We start from the raw sequence: 23,396 nt of genomic DNA on the forward strand, positions 1-23,396 counted from the left end.
TTAGCAGGCTCCTTCCTTGAAGGAAAATGAAAAGCAAAACAAATATGCAGTAGGATGGATTGTATCAAATATATTCATGAGCTGTTTAATTTAGCAGTTGATAGTAGATTAATCCACTTATCCTAGCACATTTTAAATTGTGTTGACAGTTAGATGGGTCCACTTTTTTTTTATGGAATGCTTGGTTGTTTCTAAATGATTATTCATTCCCACAGTTCATGCTAAAGCTATATATCTGCCAGTGTGTGAGTCATGAAATGTGGAACAAACTATAGTTTGCACACACACTCACATAACAAATGGATGAGTCAGCTCAGCCTGTTGCTTGTGTGCTATATGAATTGTTATTTTAACAGCTCGAGAATTAGAACAGCCAGAATTTATAGTAAATTGAGCTTTTATGTCAGATTATTTTGTTATTTGAAAGTTAAAAGATATGGTGTTAACTGTATGTATGAAATATTTATGATAATATTAATGTCTACTGAGTAACCTATCCATTATTTATGATGGTAAAACCACCACAGTGTTAATAATAGTATGAATTTAATAACATTTGAATAAAATTGCTAACTATTCATATACATCTAGTGACTACCAGATTTTTTTATTTGATACAGGATTGCCCTTAAGGTATTCTATACTTGACATCAGATACATATATTAAATATATTAGTTGCCAATGCATGCATGTTAAAATTCATACTGGACTATTTCTTTTGTGTCAACACTATGGGTGTAGCAGAAATGTAGCCTGTTGAAAACCTGATGACAGCTTGCCACTCAATCAACAGGGGCTGTTAAACTAGTGCTGCATGTAGGTCCTGGATCTGTTCACTACAGCAACCAGTCAAGCTCGCTGCGTTATTCACTGGTCTTTCTAGTTGACTCCAAAAAGCCATTAATATTTATAAGCAACATTAAATATAGTCCCATTTCTTTTTACATGTACAAGTTTTACGTAGAGGCAGCTGGCATATATTGAATTGTAACTGATGAGACGGTAGGAGAGTTAAAGATGATAGGATGTGGCCAGGGAATGAGAAAATGTGAAATGGGTGACCCTGTTTATTGTAATGACAAGCTGTAGGGACAGACTGAATTAAGTGTGGTGGGAATGCAGTAAGTGACTTCAGAGTTGATGATAACAAACAACTAGGTCAGAAAAAACTGCATTCCAATGACTGGATGCCAAATTAATAAAGTTTGTTTTCAGTGAGGTAATTTATTTACAATAATACTTTAATTGTATACTGTAAATGAGGAAGTGTTAGCGAGAATAAAATATTATTGAATTTTGTGAGGCCATGCAAAATTATGATGCTAAAGTAAATTTAAGGAGTATACAAGAGACTGTTCTGAAAAACATTTGTGTGATTGTTTTGCTGGTGATTAACTGATCACCAACAATGGTTACATGCTTTTGATGATAACAATACAGTAGTTATTTTGTTAACTGACATGAAGTGAAGAGGTTAATCAATTTGTAACTGTTTTGGGTTGTTATCAAAGACCATGATCAACAACTTGGTATTGTATATTGTTTCCTGTCATAATATTGTTTTTGTGTATGGAATGAAAATATCTACTGTTCAGTATAACTTAATAATAATACAATTCATTTTTGTCCCAAATGTTTACGAAATAACTGAATTGAAGGAATGAAACAAGGGGAATAACTTATCTAGTTCGAACCACACTTTCTGAATAAACATTTATTTTGTTGTGTTCTGTAACAAAGTCTATTTCTACTAGAATATAAAATAGATAGTGCTTGATGGCATTCCAATAAGTTGAAAATGTGATGTAGATGAACAGAACATGAAAAAAGAAGCCTTTTTTCCCCCCAACATTTATCATTTTACAGTTTCTTTTGTCCAGTGCAGCCACACATATTTCCAACAATAATCATTTCTTCCCATATATATATATATATATATATATATATATATATATATATATATATATATATATATATATATAGTCTGAATCTTTTTTGTTTTCTCACACTTTAGATTTGTATCATTTATATCTCAAAAACATGCATAACAAATCGTAATGTGATATATTGAAACAAATTTATTTGGAAACCTGCCCATTCCAGCTGTGTGCTTTTGGCAAGTTCGTTCCTAGAAGATGTCAGTATGTTATCATTGTTATTGAACACAAAACATAATGATTAATATTGAAGAGCTTTGTTTGGTTGTGAACATACTCTAAAAAAAGAAAGAAGAGTAGGCTTGGCTATTTTTCGACAACATTAAATACAAAAATAAGGCTGCCAGTAACCTCGCTTATTGATTTTTTGAATCTGACACACTCTAGGAAAGATATTACTTTGGCTGGTCACGAGCTATATGCATTGATTTACCAGTCTTGCAATCAGCTGATGTTGCTTCGTCCATTGCAGTATTAAAAGTCTGCCAGTAGTGCTGTCTGTATCTATGTGGTGTGTTTATTTTGAACTTTGACAAAACACAACTTAGGAAATCTATATGGACACTGTTGGAGACTGGGAAATGCCAGCCTAAGAAATACAACTATCTTGAGAGGAAATCTCTGCCTGAAAAAATAATAACTATTATTAGAGGAAACCCACTGCATTTTTCCTAATGCAGCAAGGGATCTTTTATATGCACTTTCCCACAGACAGGAAAGCACATACCGTGGCTTTTGACTAGTTATGGTGTACTGGTTGGAACAAGAAAAAACTAAAAGTTGAATGGATCCACGAAGATGGTTTGATCCTGCAACACAAGCATCTCAAACAAGCACTTAACTGACAGCTAAATCCCACTCAAGTTTCTCTAAAGACAGTGTCAGAATTATCAAACTGGTGATTAATTAGTCAATGTAATCTAGTGGTGTCGTTAAACAAAAACTCCACTATTCCATTAATATAAACTACAAATCTAAATTCTTGAAAGTGTAGTTGTACAAAAACATCAAGCATTTGATTTTTCTACTGATCAAAGACTAAAATTTCAAAGACAAAATAACAATCTGATTAAAATTATATTTAAATAATATCTTGTTTATTTTTCTGCTGAAAATAATTAGTCTTTTTAATGCCATGTTTTGTATTTTTTAAATTACACATCCGCTAATCTTGTTTCCAAAAACACATTTGATTTGTTACTATGGACAAATATAATACATCAGCCATGTAGTAATAAAAAAAACCTACATAAAATAAAATAACTTTTAAACAAAAAAGAAAAAAGAAAAGAAAAGAATTCTTTTAGTGGTCAGTTAAGAATACACCATATAAACAATCTTTATTTACCAAGTACTAGATTAATGTTTGATACCTATTGGGAAGAGAATGTTTTATACTAGTAGTTAAAAATAGACACCAAATTAAAATTAAAATATGTAAGTGAAATTTTTTTAAACAATTGACAAGATGTTATCTGAGGAAAGTAACTATTAATTGAGAAAGGAGGGTGCTTGAGTAATCGAGAAAGGAAGTGCACCACTTAATATGTTGTTCCAGGAAGTTTACTTCCACCATGCCTTCATTGTTTAAAATAATTAAGGAGTTGAACTTAAACAGTTTCAGCCTGATCTTAACGGTAAATGTTGCTTTTGGCTTTCAAATGGAGGTGACAGTGTATCAACAGGAACATTAATTGTGTGTTAATATGATGGATGGTACAGCTGATGGAGCAAACAGTCAATACCAACAGTGTTGTTTTGTTTAGCTCCATTACGTTATTCAATGTAATATTTTGCAGAATTTAGTATGATCAGAATTTACTTTTGGAATTCTTTTAAATCGAGATGAACGGAATATTAATCAAAGAAAACAAAATCATTTCCTTTGCTGAAAAATAGTTGTGTATTGTTTTTTGTCATGTGAGTCCTCGATATTGAGGAGCAACATTGCGGTTATGTACATATTATTCAATTGTTTTAAAAAGAACAATGGAAAGTGTAACTTGCCAGCTTGCGGAACGATTTATCAAAGGAAAAATAAGACAGTTATCAGGTGAAATACATTTACATAATTATATTGATACGTTGATGTTTTTGGGGGTTTTGTTTTTAAATTAGATTGTAGTTACTTTAAGTTCATTGATTTGTACCGCATAATTATATAGAACTAAAATAATGTTAGTCTTGTTTTTGTTTTTTTAACATTTAAAATATGTCTGCTAGTCAAAAGCACACACATTAAATTTTAAGTTTTATTCAAATAAAGATCAATGTGAAATTAATTAAAATAATTTACAGGTACATGCAGTTTTCATTTCCAAATAAAATAGATATTATGTGTACTACATAAATCTCAGCACCTTTACTTATCTTCTTCTTGTTTATCTCATTTCTGACATATTAATGTAACTGATACTTGGGATATTTATCTTCTTTCAAGAAAGAGGTGGTCTATATTTTATATAATAACCGAAGCAAGATTGTTTAGGGAATGTGATGCGATTTCATTTAGTTAGATATCCATTCATCTGTGGGAAAAGGTACAGCTTTGACCATGATGACCCTAGCAGGAAATAGCTCATCAGAGAAAATCATCTCTATATGCCAGAGTGTCATAATGTAGACAGACAGTTCAGCTTGTAGCCATTACATTACCGTTAATTGTAATGCTTTTCATTTTTAGGTTTTGTTGCAAAAGGCAAAATTTATAATGTTTACATGTCTTTAACTTCACAATTTTTTTTTAGTTCAGATTAGTAAAACTTACAATGAAATCCGGCTATTATAGTTGACGACAGACACTTTCCTCACCCTTGTTTTGGCTTGTACACAATAAATAAAACATATTCAACGGTAATTTTTTGATGACATATTTAACAAAAGGTACTTTTTATTTCTTTCATCTTTTAAAACTTAAACTTAATATTTTGTCCAGAATTATGAAAAATAAAAACATACCGACCTGTAAACAGCATTGTCTGCTTATTATAGAATTTTGACAAGGGGAAAGATTAGTAGACCTGTTTTTATTTTAATGTGGCACTGTTTTTATTTTAATGTGCCGAAGCATTGTAATAATATAGCTAATTTTGAATTTGAATGACGTCAGTATTCCTGTGATGTCACTTTTCATCTCCTAATAATAACCATACACTGGGTACATGACGTTTTCATTGTAATAATGCTGGAAAACTTCCAGTGCAAAATTGCTATTGAAAATGTTTTGTTTGAACATTACTAATGCATCTGAATGTGTTAAAAAAATCTTGTGATTATTTTTTTTTACCTTTTACGAAATATGGATTTCAAGTGAAATTACTGTAAGATCTATGTGTACAAAGCCAAAGCATGGGTGCAAAGAATGTTGACTGGATATTTAGGCTAATTTTGTAGTTGCATTTATATGGTCAAAACCATTGAGTCTAATTTTACTGGTTATAATCTGTAGTAATAATAGTGGGGTGGGGTGAACTCTGATTTTACTGGTTATAATCTGTAGTAATAATAGTGGGGTGGGGTGAACTCTGATTTTACTGGTTATAATCTGTAGTAATAATAGTGGGGTGGGGTGAACTCTGATTTTACTGGTTATAATCTGTAGTAATAATAGTGGGGTGGGGTGAACTCTGATTTTACTGGTTATAATCTGTAGTAATAATAGTGGGGTGGGGGTGATCATTAACTCTTATTACCAGAGTAGTTTTGCTATGGAGATTTTACGGAAATATTCCGGCCTTGAAGTGTCTGTCGTTTTAGAATTTGGGTGGAGTTTCACTGTACAAACACTAATGGGAAAGGAACATCTCTTTCCACATAGGTGCATAATACAGTAAATGTATTTTTGCATTTTGCTTTGTTTTTAAAAATTATAAATATTAGCACAATCAAACTCCATACACACTGCACCATGCACAAAAAAAGTGTGCAAATATCATGTGACAAATATTCACAGAAAAAACACATTGCACTACAGTGCACTTGTTTGAAAGGAGATAATTTATGTCTGCAGACACCACTTTGTCAATTGTCTATAATAATAAATACATGTTGACAGGGGAGGGCTGTGCCTGTTTTGTTGATCTGGTTCAGACCTTGCCTTTTTAGGTGGAAGGACAATGCTTGTACAAAAGAGAAATCTTAGCTCACAAATAAACAGATAATTTATATAGGTATAAGGATTATGTTAAAAACAGTAACAATATGCTTGCATAACCTTTATCCTTTATGCTGATGCATATCCATGGAATATTTGGTTTTCAAAATTACGATTAACAACATTTGTGACATGGTACTGAACAAAATGTTTTCTGATATCTTCTTAGCTTTACCATTCTTGTTAAATATTTTATTTAGTTTTCAGTGTCCAAGAGCTAACATATTTCTTTTTGCTATCCTAACTTTGTTATTCAAGTTTTAATGTGGGGGATAATAAACCAGTCAGTGGCAGGCTATGACCCAGACAACAAGGTCTGATTGTTATCAGCTATCAAACGACCAGGTCAGCCTGCACCGCGGTCTCAAAATAGAAAGATTTTTCTACACCTATATAATCAGATCACCCAGATAGGATTCAATTTTAGAACTTGGTACAATCTCGTGTGGCTAGAGACACCGGTGAAATTAAATTAGAAATGTGAGGGACAGCTTAAATAACCATTATCACTTTCAGTGATATTCACGATTTCTACAGAAACATTAATAAAATTTGTAATATGATTTTGCTTCCATCAAGTGTGGCAAGTATTAATCATAGATGTCATTATTAAATACACTACCAAAAATGGAAATACCTGAGTGCATTTATTTTTTTCTCTCATCAACTGTCATTGCTACACAATTCTAAAACTTACTGATAGTTCCCTAGCCTAACATATGTAACATTCTCTTTTTACTAGAAGTTGTAGTCTACAGATGAAACATTAATAATCTGACCAACTACTTTATCAGTGTTTGTGGTAAACTTGCAGGTAGCAGGACACAAAATAGCTACTCTATTGTCTTTATACTTAAACAAATCCTGTGCTTAGGTTGTCAGAGAATATTTTTTTTTAATAAAGTCCATGCTTTATCTTCGGCTTTTATTTTGTGATGGTGTGTCTATTGCTTTGTTTATGCTCAAAGGTACTGGTGTCAGACCATGTATTGGTCATTTAAATGTGCATACATGTTACAGGTACTTGACCTGTATTTGTTCTTTTTACTAGAAACATGCCAGTTATTTAAAATAATAAAAACAGCAGTAATACAAAATGCATCCTTGTTACATATATGATATATATATATACATATATTTTACATATATGATTACTTTCTTGATTATGGTTCATTAAAAATATGTTCTATTGCAGATGAGAGAGAAAATGTCCAGAAGAAAACATTTATGAAATGGGTGAACTCGCATCTTGTGCGTACTGGAAACCGCATCAGCGATCTGTATGTCGATCTCCGAGATGGCAAGATGCTGATGAAACTGTTGGAGGTGTTGTCTGGAGAAAGACTGGTAGGTTTACTCTGAGTAATTGTTCACAAGAGAAAGACTGGTACAATTGCTTTGTACTAATGGCTTTCAGTACATTACTTACCATAGATTGTATACATCCTTATCCAGCGGCATGACATTTTAAGCAGCCATGCATTATGTTCTATTTTGTTTTATAAGGTAAGCTGCAGTAGTTTTCCTATTTTATCGTTCATTCCAGTTTAAGAGGTCAACACAAACATGTCTGTTTATTAATTAAATATATTAGCATGTTAGATTATTATTTTTGTCTAGATTAAAAAAAACCATTGTTGTCTATTATTTGCATTAAATTTTTGTCTGACATCTACGTGTAGGTGATTTCATTTTGGAGTATGTATTTATATTTGTAGGAAAGATGGTAAACACTTTACATTTACCATAATTACATTGATGATATATCATGTTTGTTTATTTTATTATTAATTTAATGTAATTGAAATGAAGTTTCTAATTTTAACTTTTCTTCTTCAGCCTCGGCCAACCAAAGGAAAGATGAGGATTCACTGCCTAGAAAATGTTGACAAAGCACTTTCCTTCCTCCATGAACAAAGGGTCCATCTTGAAAACATGGGTGCTCATGACATTGTCGATGGGAGCAACAGACTCACTCTAGGTTTGATATGGACCATAATCTTACGTTTCCAGGTATGTACTTAACTAGCGTTTTTGACTCTTTCAAGTTACATTCTCAATATAAACAGTTACAGATATAATGTAGCCAAGTTCTGAAGTTGTACATCTAAACTTCAATTAAATGTTTTTAAATCACAGAATTATGCTCTGCAAATATGAGAAGTGCTGTAGCCAAGGCTTCATTAAGTTCCTAGGTTATATCTTGAGCACCTGCTACCAAATTGACTGAGTATTAGTGCTAAAGCTTGGCTAGTGAATATTTAGTAATACCACTAGAGCAATAGGATCAATTGAATGAAGAATTTGCTTTATGTCATTCAACTAAATTTACACTTTTCTTTTTCCTTTTTTTTTTAAAATTAAAAAAAAAATATAGAGAGAGAGAGAGAGATAGATAGAGATAGAGATAGAGAGAGAGGATTCATCACAAGTGTTAATATGGAAAATATCAACCGAGTCTACGTCAATCGGTATTTGTCAACGCTCTGCCAAGACAAATACCGATTAACTAGACGAGGTTGATATTTTACATCTTAAAAAACACGAGTAACGAATTCTATTTATCATATAACACTTCTAAAACAACATTTTCATTCGATATTTAGTAAATTACAATTTACAGTACTAAAGTCATCTCCATCGGTAATATGATGTCATCACGATTAGCACAAATTAGTTTGATGTCACACATTTTAACTAAATCTTATGGAAACGTTACGCTCAAGTATACAGATCTTGTTGGTTTGTAAACAAATGACCCATTGACAGCAACTAGTGACCTTACAAATTTGCATATACCTTTGCATACCATTATTAACCATTATTAACCTGGTTAATACACTAAATTATCACATGGGGTTACAACATGGATATCATGGGTGAGTTGTAGGGTAAATATCTGTATATATTATACATATGTTCGTAAAAACAGACCTAGAATTTTTATAAAATCCACTAGCCATTGGATCAGTGATTTGAAAACTTTACTAGCCACGATTAAAAATTCACTAACCCTACTTTACTTTAAGTTAATTCAATTTTACTAAATAATCGTAATAATCAGATATGTCACCTAAAGAGGTAGATAGTGCTTAAAAACACTAACCTTGAGGGGTTGGGGTGGGGGTAGGATATTCATATTTATATTTATAAAATAGACTTAACTGCAACATTTGACTAAAAACAAATTCACTAGCCGTCGGGCATGGCAATAGTAGTTATTTACTAGCCCAACATTGAATATCACTAGCCATGGGAGTGGGGCTACCATAATCTAGAAGCCCTGGTACAAAACCCAAATTAGAATGCAATTTTGTATCATTGTTTAACATCAATTATTATGGTTTTAAAACATGACACTGTGGTTGTTATGTTTCAGATTCAAGACATTACAATAGAAGAGACTGACAACAGTGAAACCAAGTCAGCCAAGGATGCTTTGCTGTTGTGGTGCCAGATGAAGACTGCCGGCTACCCGAATGTCAATGTTCGCAACTTCACTACGAGCTGGAAGGACGGCCTTGCCTTCAACGCTCTCATTCACAAACACAGGTGGGTACCGTTTTGTATTGTCCACATACTTCAAGATAGATAGACAGGGTTTGTACGGAGTCTGGAAAACCTTGAAAAGTATGGAATTTTGAAAATCCATTTTCCAGACCTGGAGAAAGTATGGAAAAAATAATTTTTTGCGAGTTAGAAAAAGTATAGAAAATCATCTTTAGGACGCATGTAGAAAATTTTGGTTGCATGAAACCAGCGGAATCTGACGACGTTTTCCGATCTCAGCACTAACGTTTGGGAAATCGAGACTAACAATTGCCGACATTTACCAAAGATTTGAAGTACGCACTTGCGCAATGCATATGACAAAAAAAAGATTGTCTATTTTGTAAGATTTTCTGAAAATATGGGGAGATGTATTTACTGATTATTGAGTAACGTGAGTCTTGGGAGGAAAAAAAAAAAAATTCTTGGAAAAGGTCTGGAATTTGTTTGTTTCCAAGGTGTATGAACTCTGGATAGAGAAATATAACCAGTATGACACATGTTTGTCATAACGATTTCACATGCTCAACGAATGATGTCATTTTGGGAAGCGCCTTCATTGTAATGCAGCTGCTCCAGTATTAGCTCTGTGTAATCGCTTAACAAAATGACATCATTTCGTACATCTTCTTCTAATTACATTTGAAATGTTATGATGTGGTGCTAGCTTGTTATTCATAAAAATAATATGTATACTATAGATAATTAAAAATTATTTCAATTGCATGTGAATCGTACTGATTTTACAAAACTTGTCAGGATTCATGTATTGCTCACGCTCCGGCAATATAAGAATCCTGACACTTGTTTCATAAAATCAGTACGACACACAAGCTTGAATAATAATCTCTATAAATTTAAGTTACAAAGAATGTCTTTTAGTGATGTTCCAGTGATTAATTATAATTGAAAATTGATTGGTTTGGCTCTACCGATGTAATGATCGATAATAAATATCCATAATCGATTGTGTGGGAAATTGTTAACTATAACTGTTCTTCCCGTTCTATGATAAAATTGATGTAAATATGTTGGTGTTTGGGTTCTTTATGTTTACATAAACAAAAACAATATTTTAAAATAGTTATTAACGGTAAAATTAGTAGATGTTTTTAACGGGTTTATCCTGGTGAACATGACAAAAGATGCATAGTGCTTATAATTCAAATACTTTTATCTTCATATAATTCTAACCAGTTGTTTAATCGAAAGTTGATCGGTTGGTGCAAACCGATTATAACCGCAGATCGATGATGAAATTCCAACTGTTTCCCAATACTAATGTCTTTACTGCCGTGAATATTGATTTAGTAGAAGATCTTAGCAAACAGTAATACCTTCTGTCTGGTGGAAGTTATAAATTTGACAGAACCTAATAAAACACAATGTAAATTTGTTAATGTTACCTGAGAGAGATAACAGTGGCAATGCAATTTCATCTCAAACAAGACTTTGAATTTCGAGAGATGCAGTTTATTTGTTTGATAATGCTGATTGGACTTGATTGCTTAAATAGTGCTTTTGGGGGAGTGGTGTGCTAGCTTTTTGTGTATTTTTAATTTATTTCACTGTACCTATATTATGTTAGCTCCAAAACCACCAGAAGATAAAAGAAATGAATAACCATCCAAGTGTTATATTCAGGGGTGGGAATTCTCTGATTAGCTGTTTTCCTCTCATGGAACATTGCGTTTTCTCGCATTTTAATCGTCCTTTCCTCCAAAATGTGTCGGATGGCACAGATTTTAACCTAGGATTTCAAGAATTTCCGGGACCCCTCTTTACAGTTCACCAATTCCCAACCCTGTATATTAATTTATAAAAATGTTTTGAAGAAATGTTGATCTTCCAAATGGTTTTGTTGCTGAATACATCCTCCAGAGATTGTGCGTGTTAATAATTGATGGGACTTGAATGTGCAGTTATTTCTCGGATGAGTATTGATTTACACATAAAACACATCACGGCTTTCCACTTTGCATTCAGTGCACTCGTTTAGCATGTCTAGACAAGAGCTCACGTCCTTCTACCAAGAATAGTTGCAGACATTTTCGTTTAACCTTCAGTGCTAAAAAAATTCTTTAAGTAGCCTTTTTTGACACCCAATAGCCGATGTGTATTTTTGTGCTGGGGCGTAGTTAAACATTTATTTATTTGTTAAGCAGTAATCATTATCATAAAATAACTTCCTATTATATTATGTTAACATAAAACAAATTTGATTACTCAAAATACATTTCATATATCAGCAAATGTCATAATATCTTTGTTGTATAGCCCCCCAAAAATGTGTTACAATTTGTAAAGATATTTATCTGCATAAATATTCCTTTTTTATGTTAATGTTGGTGAAATATTCTGCTTTGATTGGAACATCTGTGCACATTGGACTGACGGTGATACTTTGCTGCTAGATCTTGTTTCCATTGATTTGTACATTGATCCACGTAGAAACTGGTGTGGCTAGGTGAATCATAACCCATCTTGTGTCTGCCCAGTCTTCTCCCAGCTATTATTATTCACGACCTTTTAGCTATAGCGGAAATTGCAGCTCACAACTCGATAATCCTTTTGATGCTGTCAGCCTTGTTGTTTGCATTAAGTTGGTTACATATTCAAACTGGTGTGGTGAGAACATAGGGCTGTTTTACACTGTCCGTATATAATAGTCTGTACCTGCATAGAGATATGTTTGTACTTCGACCAATGAAGTGTTCATAGAATATTGAATAAACAGTGTGTGTTGTGTTGTTGACTCCCCGAGCCAGCGTTTAACTGCTTGATCTAATCACAGACAGGTGTTGTAGGTGTACTCACTTACTGTTTGTCAGCTCATGCTCTCTTGAGCTGAGCTCTCGGTATTCCACAAATACCATCATACCATTGTATATCAGCCTAACATTTCCTTTCTGATCAATATGCTGATGAGCATTTTGCTTTATTTAGAGTTTCTCTTACTTTTGTCCAAGTTATTTTGCTGAACTTTTGATGGATTGTAAGTTGCGATGTCCTGAGACTTGAATGATCTGATTTTGATGGATGTTTGTGTTAGTAAGAGTTTGTATCATGGTTTTTCGGGCACTATGATTGCTCGGTCAAGGTCGATATATGTCGCATCTGGTTTAGTACGTGCCCGTCCATAGGCCGAATTTCCCTAAAGCACCCAATCAAATACCCGGTTAGACCAATGCATCATAATTTCTCACTGACCAATGCATCATAATTTCTCACTGAGAAATTATGATTTTTATTTTCCCGGTTATGTGTGCCCATATGAGTAATAAATATATATATAACTCTGGTGTGCATGCTTTTTTGTGTGTTTTAAATATATAACAGTTATTTAAAGTCTGTCAGAAATTAATTTTAAGGATAATCTACAAAAAAACTAGAAACAGTTGCTGAACTAAGTTTTATTTTATTAGCACTCAGATTCCTTCCAGATTTATAATAATTATTTTCACATGATAGATTCTAATTGGATTTAGAGATAAGTCATTATTAATCAGGTAATAAAAAAATGCTTCAAACGGTCAAGTTATTGGTTTATAAAAAAACCCAACTTGTCAGCAGTATTTTTAAGTATGACTCAAATACTTATTTTTGAGAATGGTGGTTTAGCCCTTCAGTGGAAATATCGGATGTTACATTGTTGAACAAAATTAAATTAATTCTATCATTTACCATGTTGATTGGGATTAAAATAAATAACAGTGGTAAAGTGAAGCAGAGCAGCCAAAATTAAAGTTAAAAGAGCTTTATGTTTTATAAGCAGTGAAATCTGTTAGTACCTAGACGAATACCTCAGTATGAATGTAGCCGTCAACCAAACAACTGCAGCCAGGTAATTTGCTAATGTTTGGATGCAGAGGAACTGGCTGCATAGTGGAAGGGTATGCATGTGTGGAGGTGGTGTGTGTGTGTGTATGTGGTGGTGGTGGTGGTGGTGGGGGGGGTTGCAATAAATTATATACATGTATAAAGAGATGGGGAAATTGCACTATGCTTCAGCTCCCTAAACCAGCTTATAAACAGCACCATGCACCATGCTTCAGCTCACATGCTTATAAACAGCCTGGCTGGTCTGTAAGCAGCCATTCTTTCTGTGCAGGTCTTTGTTTATTTTAGTCTCCATGGAAACGGAATTGCTAGGATGCCAGACATTTACACCATACCTCTTGCCATACTACAAAGCTAATAATAAGTAAGCAGGCGTGTCTTACTGAAAGCTTTAACAAACAAATATAGCTCTTTGAGCTAGGTAAATTAATATTTTCTATGATGTTAGCAGTGGGCACAAAGCTTTCATTCATGTGTTACATAATATGGGTGTAATCTTGAATTTTAAGATAAATAGATAGATCTGGTTGTTAGCTCCTATGGTAGTGGCTTGAACAATTTGCCATTAAGGTAGTGTGTGTGAGTGAGTGCGTGCGAGCATGCATGCATGTAAACATTGTAAATTATATCTTTTCATACAGTTCTTGACCTACTGACACAAAATTGTTACACAATTATATTAGGTACCCATGCCTGTCTGCAACACAGGGTGGTGATAGATAAATGTACAAATCAATCAAAATGCTACTATTTTGTTTATATTCAAGCAATTATACACTTTACTGCACTCCACAGATAAAGCCACTAATTTTCCTCAACGGCCACGGAATTAGAAGATTATCACAACATGTTTGATGCATAATAAATGATTGTTAAACAGAGATTCTTTTCTTATGAATGGATGTTTAATTTCATAAATACACCAACACATTTTATCACAACTATCCTTTTACAGAAAAAAATACTTTTGAAATCTGTATTACTTTGTTTTTTGGTGGTAAACTTTTTTAAAATATGAATTTATAATGATCTAAATAATTTCTTCAAATCCCTTTTAACATTCTGGTTGATATTGTTTGTAGAGCATGTGGTTAAACCATACTCCTAGAAATTTTTAATTCTCTGTTTACCTGTTCCTCACATGAATCATTCTCTAGTAGCTTTGTCAGGGTATAAATGTAAAACTGAAATAATTGACTTCTCTTAACGTTAAAGACTAATGGTATGGTTTTTGGAAACAAATTGACAAAATAAAAGTATTTGTTTTAACTTTCAACTTATTATATCAAAACCTGAAATTCACATGTTGAAATGATGGCATAAAATGGCAGTAATATAGATAAATAAGCAAATGTGTTGTTGAATTAATTTAAGGTTTATTTAATATTCTCAGTTAAGCAATAAAAAATAATTATGTCTTGATTAAAATGAATTGGGAGATAAGAAAAAGACATCACTCTATTGAGATAACACATGTTTTGGAGTTGAGAAATAATTTCCATCTCTGACAGAATACATTAAGTATATTGAGATGTTTACTACCACTGACCAAAAAGATGGGGGTCATGTAGATATAATTATAGGGAGATTCATTTTCACGTATTGATAGATTGCTTCAGTAAAACACTGATTTATTTCTATTCTCTGGTGAGACGGTGTTCTTGCTGAGTGAAAATTAAAGGAGGGCGGCCGCTCGCCACCACACCTTTCAAAAAAAAAAAGAGAGCAATAATGTGTTGGTTGTTTTTGTGGAAAGACATACTCGTTATTTTGCCTCTCATTATTTGGTAAAAAAAAAGTTGATTAGAAATAAAGCCAACTCTTGGTTTTGCTGTACCAATCAGAGTTTTAATATTATTATTTTAATAAAGATTTCAAGATATATGTAAAACAATAAAGATGTTTGTAAAGTGATTCCCTAAGGTGGGATTAAAAAAAAAATCTGTTCATTTTATTTCCATCTTCATCGATCGCTTTGATATCGCCAACAAGTTTCGTTTTAGGAAAGGCGGTGCATATATTATTTGGCACCCAAGATAAATGATTTTAATTATAAACACTACCACTTCCGTTGTTTTTATAAGTGGTGATATTCCCCCAAAATTAAAGGTTTATAATATTTTATAAAGAATTGCTGAATAAACAGAATAACAGAAATACAGAAAGTAAAATTCATTAGTTACAACCAATTAAATCTGCAATTGAAGACAAAATATTAGACAGTAGTTAGTGGAAACAAAAGACAGAATGACAGGTCTGATCACATGACAAATTTGGTGCCAAATAAGTGTTTTTTCAGTCAAAGATTACCAAATCGATAACAAAATGTTTTCATTACTCAAATAAAATATTATTTTTATTGTGTGTATCAAACATACAAATGGATATAGGTATGGGACAAAGTAAAGCCTGTTAAAAATACTGTTAAATTACGTTACATTGACTCGTAAGCTACTGAAGTTTTTTGTCAGTTGCTTTTTCGTACAAACAAAGCGGCTTGTTTCCTTTAATGTCCAGTGTGCAGACTGATGATTATTTTTGTGTGGAAAAAAGTGTGCATTTGGAAATAGTGGAGATGGATGCTGTAAAATATAGTAGGGTACGGGAAAATAAAAAGGGGCGCAGAAAAATTAAGAAAGGCGGCAGAACGTGAAAGGAGGGCGACAAAATGCAATAGCATGCGGGCCACCCCGCTTAAATGGAGCAGCAAGAACTCTGTGAGATGTATGGTCGCATACATCTGTAGTGGATGCTGTTACGTTGGTCTTGAGTGCATTACATAATTTTTTTTTAAAGTTTTGAACATTAGTACCAATGCCATGGATTGTGTGAAATATATATCTGTTATTATTCTATTTATAATTTAATATAATATATTTTCAGACCTGACCTCATTCAGTATGAAAAGCTCCAGAAATCCAACGCCATGCACAACCTGGACAATGCCTTCACTGTGGCTGAGGAAAAGTTGGGACTTGCCAGGCTTCTTGATCCTGAGGGTACGTAGCTTCTTGCTGCTTATTTAACCTTTAGACTACTGGATTAACTTTTGACAAAAAACATGTTGAGTGGCTACAAGTTTATAATTTTTACTCACATATATTCACTTAAATGTTTCATGAATACATAAAATAAAGTTCATATTTGAATTGGTAAGTATTATTTTCGTGTATTTTTCAAATTTTTATGATATTTTAGATCAGTTATTGCTGATTAAAATTGGGCAAAAAATCAAAAAGATCACGTTTACTTACGGGCATTTGTGGTCATCTGTCCAGTATTTATGTCCATTATTCCCAATAACAGTGGCTTTCTGACCAGAATTTTGTTTTAAAAACAAACTACGATTCATATCCCAATATATGGTGATTTTCATTATTGGTAAAATGATCAAATTTATTATCAAATTAGCTGTCACAATCAGCTATCGATCCCTGAAAATGACCGTGACGTGCCACCATTGTTGTCAAGCGAAAATATTTGCCGAAACCACTTTTTCATCTCAAAATTCCAAGGTATTTTCTTTTGAAAAACTTAAATCTAAAGACCAAGAGTTGTCTTTTGTTTCCTGTTAATAAATCGCTTCCGGTGAGTGTCGTGTGCAAAATGGCGGAAAATATGAATTAGGGAATGCAGTGTATACAGTGTACAGAATGTCGACTGGTGTGACGTTGGGCGAGATATCTCGCCTGCAGTAATCAAAAGGTTAAGAAAGTGTTAAAAAATTACTTCTGAAATGCAAGGATTGATGTAATACAGTATTGCTTTACAAACACTTATAGATTTTAACAGTAAATAAATAAAAAGAGTGAATCGAAATAATCTTATTTTAGATGTGCAGCAAGAATAGTTTTTCTTAAGTTCTATAGCAAAAGAAAGATGTTTGCTTAATACTGATAGGATCTTAGTGATACATACGCTTTTGTTTGTACATATCGGGTCTCTGCCTTGCAGTCTTAGCAGTCTATTTTAATCGTCATTCTTGCAGTGTTATGTATTACTGACCAAATTCATCAATAGTGGGGGGTGCTCGACATGTAAGGTAATTCAGATGTCGATAATCGGAGGGAAAAGGAATAGGTTGTCCCAAAATTGGAATTTACCAGTTACTTGTTCTTGTTTTTTTTTATCATAATGTATCAAATTAAGTCATTATGTTGAAAATAAATGTATGTATTTATGATCATAATGAATGTCAAAAATATCTTGCAGATGTCAATGTGGAATACCCTGATGAGAAGTCGATCATCACATATGTGGTTACATACTACCATTACTTTTCAAAGATGAAAGCTGACTCGGTCCACGGGAAGCGTATTGGGAAGGTAGGTATTTTTATACACTTAAACAGCTTGGGTCCATTTGTTGGGTTAAGTTAGCAGGTTTTTATTTGTTTTTAAAAAATAACCGACCTGAAAACAAGTTTTTATAAATTTTTGTGAAATTTATTTTTGTGCATATACAACCCCTGCACTTTCTTGCATTGGACTATAGTCAGGTTCTTTTTTCAATGGCATGTTTGTTTTTGCCGTGGACATTTTCTTAATTACAGTGGTTGATATATTATCATAATCTAATGGTTTAATATTATATTTCTCCTTGTTTCTGTTTAAGTAAAACTTTGGTAAGATTATAGTTGCCTGAATATTTTGTTTCAGGTAATTGACAATGCCCTAGACTCTGAGAAAATGGTTGAAGAATATGAAGGTTTGACTTCAGACTTGTTGGAATGGATAGAGCAGACAATTGTCATTCTGAATGACCGACAGTTTGCCAACTCCCTCACTGGCGTACAGCAACAATTAGCAGCCTTCAGCACCTACCGTGTAGTGGAAAAACCTCCCAAGTGAGTCACTGTTAATAGTCTGTGAAAGAAATCCTGAAAGACAAAACAACATTCTAATACATAAACATATTTGTTTATAAACACATGTACACATCTGCTTTATATTTGGGATTGAAGTTCCTCAAGGGGTCATAAAAATAGTATGTAGACCGAGGGGAATGTCATTTATATTGAGTTCACCACTAAATCTGATCTGCCTAGAAAAAGCACTATATATTTGTATAACATAGACACGTGTACTGAAGTGTGTGTTATATTTTAAAATTCATGTCTGTCCTACCATTATAACACACCTGGGCAAGTCCTAATCTAGCCAGTAAAATGGTTGGTTTTTCTGCCAAAAGTTGATAAAGTTATTAGCAGTAGTGAGAAATCAAAGTCGCTATCATATTTTGGATCTAATCTGATTGCAAAAAGAAAATGATACAACAGAATTAAAGACACTGTATTGTTTTATGTCACAGCTCACTTATACCGTTACAGACCATTCTTTTACTTTGGCCCGAACCAGTACAACACCACCTGTATCACAGTTTGCAAGTGTACCAGTCGAAGTGCTGTTGGTTCTTGGCCAGATTCATTTCAGTAGTACCAGAAGACACTAATTATTATTTTAATTTTAGCATAATGACATGTTAATTATCAGTTAATACTGTCATGTTTTTAATGAAAATATTCAAATGTTTTGCTTAAATTTTATTACCAGAAGTACTAAATATTTCAATTTGAACAGAGTATATAATTCAGAACCTTTCAGAATGAATGCAGAACATGACAAAACATCACAAAATATGTTCATTTTGCCTATTTTTATTAAACTTCTCCCATTTTTCATTAGCAATGATTATTGCCTACACCTGGGTAGAGATTTGTTGAAAATTTGGCAGATTTGTTTTTAATAAACATCTTTCCTATCATGTCTCTGGCATAATACCTCATACACATATTTGTTGTAATGTAAATTGATTCTTAGATGTATTAATTAATTTGGACATCAAATATATATATGTAAATATTACAAACATTTTTAAGTAAGGAAATGATATAATGCAGTGAAGTATCTTGGTTAAGGAACTGTTGTTTCCTTTCAGGTTTGATGAGAAGGGCAACCTTGAGATCCTTCTGTTCACCCTTCAGAGTAAGATGCGAGCTAACAACCAGCGTCCATACTTTCCGAAGGAAGGGAAAATGCTTTCGGATATAAACAAAGCCTGGGAAAAACTAGAAAAAGCTGAACACGAGAGAGAACTTGCCCTTCGAGAGGAATTGATCAGGTAGAAAGATCACTGAGCTGAGATTTGCAAATTAGGTTTTTACTATGGATGCCTAGAGCTATGTAGATTAATCACATAGATTTGTGTAATATGTAATTTTTATACTCTGAAATTAAACATGAATAGACAATAGATTACACTAAAAAAAAAAGGTGTAATTTCTTGATGTTTTGTTTAATTGAATTAAGTTATTAAAATTGTTTTTAATGAAATTGGATTTAACTCTTTGCCTCTCATTCCTGACTGCAGTCGAGATGCGCAAAACTAACGTAAAAACTCATTCTTGACTAGTCGAGATGCGACTGGTCTTCGTAAACACAGCTGTCAACATTCATAGAGTCGTCTGTCTTGATTCTGTTAACGCTAGAAATGACAATCAAACACGTTGAGTGTATTTTGTTGACTGGTATTCGTATTTAAGTTGTTATCGCAATATCAAAAAGAAAACAAAAAACATTAAATTTAAATTTAAAGCTGAATTTGTGTAAATGTTACTGATGATGTAATGTGCACATGGGTTCGATTTCTCACTGTTTGTATAATTATTTCTTTTAAAAGATGTTGGACATTATGTTGGACACAGGGGTGGGGAAAAATAAAATTGTCAATCGGTCCCGCTTGATGTCATCATTAACGGAGGGGGGAGGGGGATGGGGGGAAAAAGAAAGGAATAAAAAAACACTTCTTTTTTTTTATCACATTAGTGAAAAAAAAACCACCCCACAAATTGTATATATTTTACATAATGGAATAAATAATATAAAAAAGGAATAAAAGCTATGAATTTAAATCCCATATATGTATAAAAAGTACCAGTATTCAGTACTGTGTCCTGAAAATTAATAAAAGATCGCACCGTTGAAGCGTTTGACAGCCTGAGCTAGCACATGTTTAGACAAAGAGATTAATAACGTCATCACTGATTGGACGAAATTTGACTTCTACTGGCTCTTGAGATAACCAGTACATGTAGCTGTTCTGTTTACTCCCACTTGTTAACAAAAAAGTGGAAACCTTTTGTTAATTTTAAAATCCTTTATAATTATTGGATAGACTACATTGAACAGTCAACAATAAATACATTTATAGATTATTTCAGTATATTTTATGCTATTTCAAGCAGTTTGTATTGCACAAAAGTCTCTTGCTTTGGACTGGGACACTCGACCCGACAAATCTCCGTACATAGGTGTTGACAGGTGTTGATTGTAACCAGTTGCAAACTCTGGGTCCTTTGTTTTAATTGGAGTGTAATACCTTGATGGCTCTCTCACCAAGAATGGTGTTATTGTTAACGTCTGTTTAATCTCTTGATCGGCTCAGCAACTTTGACAAAATTAATGTCTAGCCTAGTGGCTGTGGATGGACACTACTGTAGGTCCGACTTCAGTGACTGGCGATATATACTTAGGCAGACTTCAAAATCACAGACGTCTTGCCACTAGCCATATTGACCACTATTTATTTATTATTTTAAATCATGCATGAGATACCGATGTCTGGACAGGCCTGTCCACTTGACGGATAAGAATTTGTTCCAATAATAGAAATGGACAGGTGCTTCGGACCGACAAGAATGACAAAAGTGGGACCGGCAAACACACGTTTTAAAAAAATAATTTCGGTCTCAGAGATCGAGAATCGGTCCCAGACCGGGAGAAAAGGGCTTTTCCCCACCCCTGGTTGGACATTATTATTTAATGAAAACTGAAGATTTGTAAAGGATGTAATACAGACTTTGAAGTATATGGTGGATGGATTACTTGTCATTGATTGAAAGTGAAAATAAACTCATTAGCAATCATGTAATGAATTGTGATCATAGGGTTTTAAAAAAACCTCACTAATTAGACTCACTAATATGTCCTCTAAACTATGACACACATCAAAATATTAGTTAGTTATTTTTTTTACAATTTGAAGTTGAATAATATAGGTTCAAAATTAAATATTTCACTTTGGAAACTTGGGTCAGTGATGATGATGTCTGGCTGTAAAGCTGGGTGGATAAGAGTTACGGTAACATTAAAAATTAAATGTCAAAAGTCTAAGAGTTTTGTTTTTCATTTCTATTTATTTCCTAAAGTGGGCTCATTTATATTTTCTGGTCTCTGTTTTATTTCATATTTTTTATCTTCTAGGGAACAAATGAAATATGATCAGTATTTTGTTATGTTAAAGTAAATGTTTAGTTTTTGTCTTGCCCTTATGAACTAAAAAGGTGAGAAACGGGGTTTTTTCTGACAGTGGGTTCAGTGGCATCAGCTTTTGTGTTAAAATTTTCAGTTTCTCACAAACATTGAAACTTGGTTTATAGTTGCAACTATGGATGTCCATCACAGTGCACTGAAAAACGTTACGCAGAATTCTAGTAGCTCCTATTTGTTTGTCATATGTATATGTCTGGTTGCATATTTTAGATGATGATAATGCTGTTGTTTTTCAGACAAGAGAAACTGGAACAGCTTGCTGCTCGATTTGACAGGAAGGCTGGAATGCGTGAGACATGGTTGAGTGAGAACCAACGTTTGGTTTCTCAGGACAACTTTGGACGTGATCTAGCCGCTGTTGAAGCAGCCACCAAGAAACACGAAGCCATTGAGACGGACATCAACGCCTATGAGGAACGAGTTCAGGCAGTTGTGTCTGTGGCAAACGAACTTGACCAAGAAAACTACCATGATATAGACAGAATAAATGCAAGGTGAGGACAAATTTTGTTCGTTTGTCAGGACATTTAATGATATGTTTTTTAAAAAACCCTGAGCAATTATAGCAAAACAATTTACAATTTTATTATTTGAAATGTATATTATTATTAATCTAACACAATAAATAGTTTCAAGTAGTAATATTTAAACAAAAAAAATTCTTTCCAAAAAGAAAGAAAAAAAGTCTAAATATTTATATATGTAAATATTTCCTTAATCTTGTGAGGCAGTTTTGGATTTTAACACTGCCAGAAATTCTTCTCTCTCTCTCTCTCTCTCTCTCTCTCTCTCTCTCTCTCTCTCTCTCTCTCTCTCTCTCCTCTCTCCTCTCTCCCCCCCCCCCCCCCCCCGTCTGGGTTAATGCATATAAAAGATCCCTTATGGGTAATGGAAAAATAGAACAGGTTGCTGCTGAAGATTACATGTTGAAATTACAAATATTTAATATACTGTAGCTAATGATTAATTAATCAAGGTGCTTTAATAAATGAAACAAACTTTAACTTTATTTTTAACTTTATTATTTTTCAATCTAACAAGTCCCTATGTTTTAACCTTTAGACTACTGGATTAATTTTTAACAAAAACCACGTTGAGTGGGTACAAGTTTATAATTTTTACTCACATATATTCACTTAAATGTTTTATAAAAACATGAAATAAAGTTCATATATTAATCGGTAAGTATTATTTTCGTGTCTGTTTTTGTAATTTTTATTATTTTAGATCGGCTAATGGTGATTAAAATTAGGCCAAAAAAAATCGAAAAAGTTGCGTTTACTTACGGGCATTTGTGGCCAGCTGTCCAGTATTTATGTCCATTATTCCCGATAACAGTGGTTTTCTGACCAGAATTTTTTTTAAAACCCGAACTACGATTCATATTGCAATATTTGGTAATTTTCGTTGTTGGTAAAACGATCAAATTTATTATCAAATTAGCTGTCACAATCAGCTATCGATCCCTGAAAATGACCGCGACGTGCCGCCATTGTTGTCAAGTGAAAATATTTGTCGAAAACAACTTTTTGAACTAAAAATTTCAAGGTATTTTCAATTGAAAAAATCAAAACAAAAGCCACCAT

The 23,396-nt window shown here is 33.1% G+C and overlaps 1 protein-coding gene across 8 annotated transcripts in view; it reads left to right on the top strand.

Annotated features, from left to right (window-relative positions):
• LOC121371658 (spectrin beta chain-like) overlaps window positions 1-23,396 on the top strand; it is a 93,544-nt gene that overhangs the window by 15,007 nt on the left and 55,141 nt on the right. For all 8 annotated transcript variants that reach the window (XM_041497709.1, XM_041497710.1, XM_041497715.1 and 5 more), the window contains exons 3-10: window positions 7,287-7,438; window positions 7,931-8,104; window positions 9,471-9,643; window positions 16,364-16,479; window positions 17,693-17,805; window positions 18,139-18,326; window positions 19,418-19,600; window positions 22,047-22,304. In XM_041497709.1, coding sequence (XP_041353643.1) covers window positions 7,287-7,438; window positions 7,931-8,104; window positions 9,471-9,643; window positions 16,364-16,479; window positions 17,693-17,805; window positions 18,139-18,326; window positions 19,418-19,600; window positions 22,047-22,304 — 1,357 coding nt within the window. The remainder of the gene's footprint in view (window positions 1-7,286; window positions 7,439-7,930; window positions 8,105-9,470; window positions 9,644-16,363; window positions 16,480-17,692; window positions 17,806-18,138; window positions 18,327-19,417; window positions 19,601-22,046; window positions 22,305-23,396) is intronic.

Source organism: Gigantopelta aegis, chromosome 4 (assembly GCF_016097555.1).
Source record: "Gigantopelta aegis isolate Gae_Host chromosome 4, Gae_host_genome, whole genome shotgun sequence".
Lineage (NCBI taxonomy): Eukaryota > Metazoa > Mollusca > Gastropoda > Neomphalida > Peltospiridae > Gigantopelta > Gigantopelta aegis.